This window comes from Acanthisitta chloris, unplaced genomic scaffold (genome assembly GCF_000695815.1).
Source record: "Acanthisitta chloris isolate BGI_N310 unplaced genomic scaffold, ASM69581v1 scaffold18077, whole genome shotgun sequence".
Lineage (NCBI taxonomy): Eukaryota > Metazoa > Chordata > Aves > Passeriformes > Acanthisittidae > Acanthisitta > Acanthisitta chloris.
This window is the reverse complement of record NW_008684525.1, coordinates 8944-16429: the sequence shown is the minus strand read 5'-3', so window position 1 is coordinate 16429 and position 7486 is coordinate 8944. Positions and strand designations below refer to the sequence as shown.

At 40.6% G+C, this 7486-nt stretch overlaps 1 protein-coding gene across 1 annotated transcript in view; it reads right to left on the bottom strand.

Moving 5' to 3' along the window:
* The window catches only part of SLC38A6 (solute carrier family 38, member 6), a gene marked incomplete at its 5' end in the record, with an annotated part of 19483 nt that overhangs the window by 4281 nt on the left and 7716 nt on the right, over positions 1-7486 (bottom strand). The window contains 4 exons of the mRNA XM_009079380.1: positions 1877-1977; positions 2648-2727; positions 4654-4707; positions 4902-4967. Of these exons, the coding sequence (XP_009077628.1) occupies positions 1877-1977; positions 2648-2727; positions 4654-4707; positions 4902-4967 (301 nt within the window). The remainder of the gene's footprint in view (positions 1-1876; positions 1978-2647; positions 2728-4653; positions 4708-4901; positions 4968-7486) is intronic.

The following is a 7486-nucleotide window of genomic DNA, read 5'->3' as shown; positions in this document are numbered from 1 at the left end:
ACCTCTCAGAGCTGCACTCAAAATTATCTTTTCCAACAAAGCACATGGAGACAGCCAGAAAACAGCAACAGTGGCCAATATGCTATTAGGGGCTTCAAGACTCCCTGTATAATTTTGCAAAGGCTTCTGACTATCAAGGGAGTATTTTCAGACATACACTTAGATTTGAGGGGGAAAAGGTACAAATTCCCCTAAAAGTCTGGAATTATTAGCTGCTGAAAGCAAATATTCTTGGTGCTTTGTCAGGCACAAACTCATCCCCACGGTCAAGAACTATGAAACACTCTGAAAGGAGAGGAAATCCTAATCAAAACACTTTTGTCTCACTGCCTTGCTCCCTCCTTTAAGAACTTTTATTCATTCCAGTCAATAAAGATTAGCATTGATCATCTCACAAAAAGGTTGAGTTTTCAGAAAACACTAGAAGAATCCTCACAGATGACTGTGATGCATTTATGTGACAGCATTGGTCTGAAACTACTCCAGAACCACCAAATAGAGGTGATTCAATTGCACCAGGTGTGCCATGTGAGTAGAACACACAACACAAATTTGCACCAGAACACACAGAGCCAAATTTCTTAGGAAAAGGCTATGATGTTATGTGACACTGTTGTATGAAATACACACTCACCTACTTCTGCCAAGGTTAGGATGGACCTTTAAAAAAAGGCCACTATGTAGATAAGGGGTCTGAAATCTTTCTGTGTGCTGGGAAATGCAAGAATGCCAGACAGGAGAAGTCATCTGTGTTTAAACTCAGCTAAAAAAAACGCACCCTGCAGTATTTAGAAGTCCAAATGCAGAGTTATTAAATTGGTACTGAAGCACATTGCCATGTAAACTCAACAGCAAAAGAAAATGAAAGATGTCTGTAGAATTTGGCAGGGCAAGTGTCACACCCCACCCACTCTTCTATTTGGTAATAAAAAGGTACATTTACTCCATCAAGAACTATGTTGACATCATCTCTAAGAAATGTGCATGTCTTGGTCCAGTTCATGTATCAAACCGACACATCTCTGGCTCAGACATGGAACACAAATAATTGATGACCAGGAGCATGTGCTGGAAAACCCAACTCAAAGCTTACCCTTTTAAACTGTTAAAATCCTTTGCTAGTCTTTTATCACTGCTCTGCACCAAAGCCAAGATACAGAACCAGATGGGCACTTCTCTGGCTCAGGCCTTCTAGTTTCCTTATGTTCCCTGTCATTTTTTCCTCTGGAGTTCTCTAGTTTATCTTTACATTACACTTAAGACAAATATACCATGAAGAAGTCACTTTGTACAATCCTTTCAAATAAAGTTTTCCATGGAAAAACATGCTACAGATCTCCATGCCTACCTAACATCAGGGCTGCCTTGCTGTGGGTCAGATTCCTTTCAGAAAAGGCAGCAGCCTCAGTGCTACTTAGAGGCTAAAAATCACAGGGTTAGTAAGTGATAAGTGTTGGTAGAAAGTAAAGCCTTGGAACAGACCTTTCAAACCTGTTGGACAAATAGACTATTATCAGATCTCAAAATTTCTCAGATCATGATAAATCTGTTCCCAGCGTTGCAAAAGTGGAATAAGTGAAAATATTATACAATCCAACATATAGTGGCAATCAGTAGTCTCATTACACAGCATTAGTGAGCATCAACAGACCATCAGTCCCAACAGTTTAGGGACCAGTATCTTGTCTGTGTATCATTTTAGGGCACAAAACCTGCAGAGTTTAGCTATGTTACACATAGAGAAACCAATGAGACTAACACCGTGCTGGGCATATTTTTAAGCCTTCACAGGAAGAAGATTTCTGAGGTTTGAAGCACTCCAGGCAGAAGACATTCATCATTTATCATTAACCTTTGTTCTGAAGAATACACTTACCATAAAATGTCAGGTACCCAAACAGAGCAGACATGAAGTAAATTAGGAAGCTCAGACCAATTCCTGTGACAGTCACATTCTGCATTCTACTTTTGGTGGGACTAAAATGCAAAACAAAAAAAAAAAAAAAAAAGAAAAGAAAAGAAGATAGTGTTGCTTAATCTGTATTGAGGAGTATTAAATACAGGACAATCTACATAGCACCTTGTCCCTGACAAGGAACCACTGCCTTAATTTAATGCCACTGAGTATTTGCTGAGGTCTGGGCTGTTACTGATATTTAGGGGTTTTAAAAGTAACTCAAGGGCACTTTTCATGCAGACAACTAACACTGTCTCCATCTTGGAAGGGATTCAGACATACCAGAGTATCTTTTAACTCACAATTTGGATTTATACAGGATATCTATGCAGAGACAGGAACAGAACCTGCATCAAAAAACTCCACTGTATCAGGTATGGCCAAATGCAGATTCAGAATCAAAACTTAACTATTAAAGTAGCTTAGAAAATGACCTTTTTTTCTCCAGATTGTCCAGGCCAGGACAATATACTGACATTGATGACAGAACCGTATTTGCTATTTTCTCTCCTGTAAGAGAGGGAAAGCCACTACAGACTAAAGCTGTACATGTCCCAAACCCATGAAAGGTACTTAGTTTGTATTGTTTGATGGCACTGACTTGAAAATAGAAATTATCCAATATTTAGGGAAAATATTATAGAAATACTATCATTATATTGTAATATTGTATGTGTTTTCATCCATTACCTTTGGAGCTCACAATAAATGGGTAAGACTGAGGTATGGCAGAGAAAAGAGAAGGCCATAGTTGGTATTGCATAAGCACTCTAAAATAGAAGAAAAACATCTTGTAAGTTGTTTGTTATTACTGCTGGTTGGAAAAATATCAGGATGAACTCAGAAATCACTTCAAGTGTTGGAAGACAGTGGAAATATTTCCACATTCATGCTTTGAGATGGAGAAATCTCCACAACACAGAAACAGTGTCTCTAAATTACTGCACAAAAAATGGACCTTTTCATGTCCTATCTCTTCAAATGGTCAGAGCTCCCCTCACCAGGAGCAGTCATGCTGCTCACACGACAAAAAAATGAGATTCTTTATTGGCTATATTGAGGCAAAGTACTTATAACAAAAAGTGCAGGATTTGCCCCAGAGTCAGTGTATCATTCATTAAATTCTCTAAGAAGCTTTCTAAATTCCACCATCCATAACTACCTGTCAAATCTGATTCCTTCATCCTGACTTCACTATTTTCTCATTACTCCTTCAAAAAATTCAGATGCAGCATTAAATACAACAGAAAATATTAACAGGAAATATAACATACTTTGGCATCTGAAATTTTGACATAGTTATGGGATTAAAGCTGCAACCACATAATTAGTGGTATATTATTCAAAAAAACTTGTAACAGAAGAGATGAATCATCTTACACAGCTTACTGCAACTGCCAAGTGGAATAAGCTGAACTATAACAAACACTTTTGTGCTGACATAATCAGGCCCATTCTGGTAAAGATTCGCCACTTTCTATTGATAAATCTCACTTTAAAACAGAAGTAGAGATGAGTCCCAAGATTCCTCAAAGCATGAAAGGCCACACAACACACCAGAATCTCACAGTAGATGTTCCTGGTCAAAGCACCATTTCTGCTTTGATCTACAGATAACATTTGTCTCATGTTTGCACTGCACAAGCTCTTTTTCTTTTCCTTCCCCTTCTCTTTGTCTTGGGAGGCTGGGTGTGGATTTTGGTTTTTTCAGACAAATACAGCCATGTCCCTCCAAAATCCCACTGTGCTACAGGTCTATCCCAGACTTTTCCCTTTCTCTTCACCCCACAGAGACTAGTGTGGCAGATGGCAGTTCCTCTCCTGCAAGCCCTGATAGGAGGTGACATTGGAGAAGAGGAGGCTCAGGGGAGACCTTATCACCCTCTACAACTCCCTGACAGGAGGTTGGAGTCAGGTGGGGGTTGGTCTCTTCTCCCAGGCAACAAGCAGTTGGACAAGAGGGCACAGACTCAAACTCTGCCAGGGGAGGTTTAGGTTGGATATTAGGAAGAGATTTTCTACAGAGAGAGTGATCAGACATTGGAATGGGCTACCTGGGAAGGTGGTGGATTCACCATCCCTGGAGGTTTTCAAGATGAGACTGGATGTGGCACTTAGTGCCATGGGCTAGTGACCATGGTAGGGTTGGACTCGATGATCTTTGAGGTCTCTTCCAACCTGGTTGATTCTATGGTTCTATGACATGATTTAAACACCACACTAATTAACAAGTACCAGAGCTGGCACCCAATGAAACACACAAAATTGCATTAGACCTGAAGAATTAGCTTCAGGTAAGGAAAAACCAACGTTAGGTCCAGGCAGTGTCAGGAAACCTGTTCTACCTCGCCAGGAACTAAGAGTGTGCACAGAGCCAAGCATCACAGACTTCCAGCTGAGGGCATATTAAGTTGGCTTGATCTGATTGCATCATGAGGCTGACCACTGCTTCATCTGTTATGCTTTATCCTTTGCTCATATTTTCAAAATATTTTCATAAATGCTCACTTGGACAGTCAGCCTTCATATTAAAAAAAAGAATGAGACTGGCTAGCACTTGGCAGCAGGTAAAGGAAATATTTCAGCAGCCTATAACCAGTTTTACAGAAGGACAACTTACCCTGGATAGAGTTTAAACCCCAAGTTTTTAAAGCCCACCACCCCCTTCAAGTTTGTGTATTGTTAATAGAGATTACCTCTTTTGAAAGATGAAAGAGCTTTGCTTTACAGTCCCCAGTAGAATTTGAAACCTGTAAAACACAAACGCCAAAGAAAAGGCATAATGAAAGAATAAGCCCAAACCACAGACACGAAACTTTTCGGTTTCTGTGATGATTAATAAAAGAAGGAATTTAAATTGCAAGTCATTCTGAAAGTGTTAATGTAAAAAAAAGCATTACAGTTTACTAGTAAAATTAGAACTTCAAACCAGCATGCACTTTACCTGCAAAGCCTCTATGGCACTGCCCAGAGGTAGAGGACAAGGGATCGACCACTTTTTGATCATAACCTGCAAAGAGAGCACATTTGATGGATGAATGATACCCTAAAAAAAAAAAAAAAATCAGTTTTCAATTTAGAGACATGGAGCTAAAACATCAGACTGCTGGAACACCCAGCAGGGAGTTACACCCCGAGCAGACCTGAGTGGCACACAGGCCACCAGAAGGAAACTTGACAGAGGAGTCTGTCAGTGCCATTGCATCCAGCTGCTCACCCCACACAGCTGGCAGCCTTATGGCTGTGGATCTGGAGGTGGGGCACTGCAATGGGCTCTGACAGCTGAAATACAAGCAGCACTCCCCATTCACTCTCCAGGCTCCACACTAAGGGCCTCCCATACGGAGCAGCTCCTCTGTTAGCCATCCCAGGCTCGAGCCCTAAGTAGACAAGCCCTTAACAGAGATAGAGCAGAGCCTAGGGCTAATCTTAAAAGGCAGAAACATATGGTTTGGACTAGAAAGCAAAGGAAAAACAATAAATGCAATTATTGTCCTAGAATGTCATTGGGGCTTTAGCTACACCCTGCTGGTTTAGGGACTGCCAAGTAACAGGGCTGAAAATCAAAGGGAAATTAAAATAAGAAACGTTACCTCCTCTTTCAGGAGCCCAGTTTAAAATGATAGTTGCATTGCTGTCCTCTCCCTAATTAATTTCCTATTGTAGTTGCCTGGCTTTAGAGGTTATAATTCCTTTGAAGCCTAGAGCAAATAATTAAAAACTTAATTAAAGACTCAGATTCACGAGAAGAATAACATGGAAGGAAGAGCTTCTCCTGGCTCAGAGAAGGACGCTTTGCTTGCTGCCAAGTGGTGTTTCCCAGAGGATTAGATGCTCCCTCATGTCACCAGTGCCTCCTATTGTAGTTGCCTGGCTTTAGAGGTTATAATTCCTTTGAAGCCTAGAGCAAATAATTAAAAACTTAATTAAAGACTCAGATTCACGAGAAGAATAACATGGAAGGAAGAGCTTCTCCTGGCTCAGAGAAGGACGCTTTGCTTGCTGCCAAGTGGTGTTTCCCAGAGGATTAGATGCTCCCTCATGTCACCAGTGCCAGGAGAAGCAATGTTACCTCTTTTAAAGGCAACTGTGAGTCCATGGCAGGCTGAGAGCATTGTGGCAGTAACACAGCTTAGACTGCACAAGGAGAACAACTAACTCATGATGCAAATGATGTGAGAAAGGATTATCAAGGGAAATCCTCCAGTCATGTTTCTGACACTGCTTTATACAAGCGATGAGTTCTTACCCAAGTACTGACTGGCTAAGCTGCTTCCCTCTGTGCCATGTGAACTGCTCCCTCACCTGAGGAAAGGTGTAAGAGGGGACAAGGACAGGCTGGAGGGACATCAAGAAGTTCAACCAGGAGCAACCAAGGGAGAAGGAGGGAAGGGCCAAACACTAAAATATAATTTGGGCCTGTGTTATATTTAAGGGAACCCAGAGAGGAGGAATAAAGGAGAGGCTTTGAAAGCTCCAAGTAGTTGGCTTTGTGGGAACTCTGTCTAAAGCTGCAATAGGCTTCCTGAGCACTGAAAAGGGGTGAGAAGCTGAAGGGCAAGGTTTGTGGAACGCAAAATGTGCCTGGCAGTGGTGAGGGCAAGGTTTCCTGCAAGCTAAAGAGCAAAGATATATATAAACATTGCAGAGGGAAGACCAGACAAGCCAAACCTAAAGAGCTGAACAACATTTTTCGTAAATAAATTCAATATAGATTAAGAACAGATTGAAATGAAAATAAAAGAAGACAAACCAAAGTGCACTAGGGGCATTTAAAAATCAGTATTTCTATTTGCCCACCTACTTAAGTATTCAAATCTGTGTGGGTTTACAATTGTAGTCTAATGAGTTCCCTCAAACAGGAGGTTTTTAAGCTGGCAGCACAGCCCAGTTAGCAGCACAACCTTCCTCTGGAACTCTAAGCCAATTTCATATAAATGTTCTTTTGAGTATAAGAAACATTTGGTTTTAAGTGAAAAAACCCTTCAATATAAAGAGAGAGTCTAGTGAAAACAGGGCATTTTAAACCCACACCAAAAATACTGCTAAAGGATAAAGTTAGAGGCTCAAAATGTTCTAATATTCTCAGTTACTTTTCTGTGTCCTGCAGAGGGAAAACAGGAATCCCTTTGCTCCAGCAGCACTGACAGCATTCAGCAAAGAGGCAATGCCTGTGCATATCATCATTCATTACACATGGCAGGTTCCCAATCTGCACCACATTTTGTTCTGGGAACATAAACAAGAGATTTAGAAAAATACCATCAGTAATCATTAACACCTTTGTTGAACATGCTACCAATAGAGCTGTCTCCACCAAAAAAAAAGAAAGGAAAATGTCTTTACTCTTCACTAATATCCAATATAGCAAGAGGGGAAGCAATTATAAATAGTTTAACAATCACAATTTCTTTTCACTGAGAATTCAAGTCAGGGAAGTATTCAACAATCAGAAACAGAAGTGCTCAGGACCTCATAGAATTGGGCTTTGAATTCATAGCTGTATGATTTGTTTTCCTCCCAGATCAG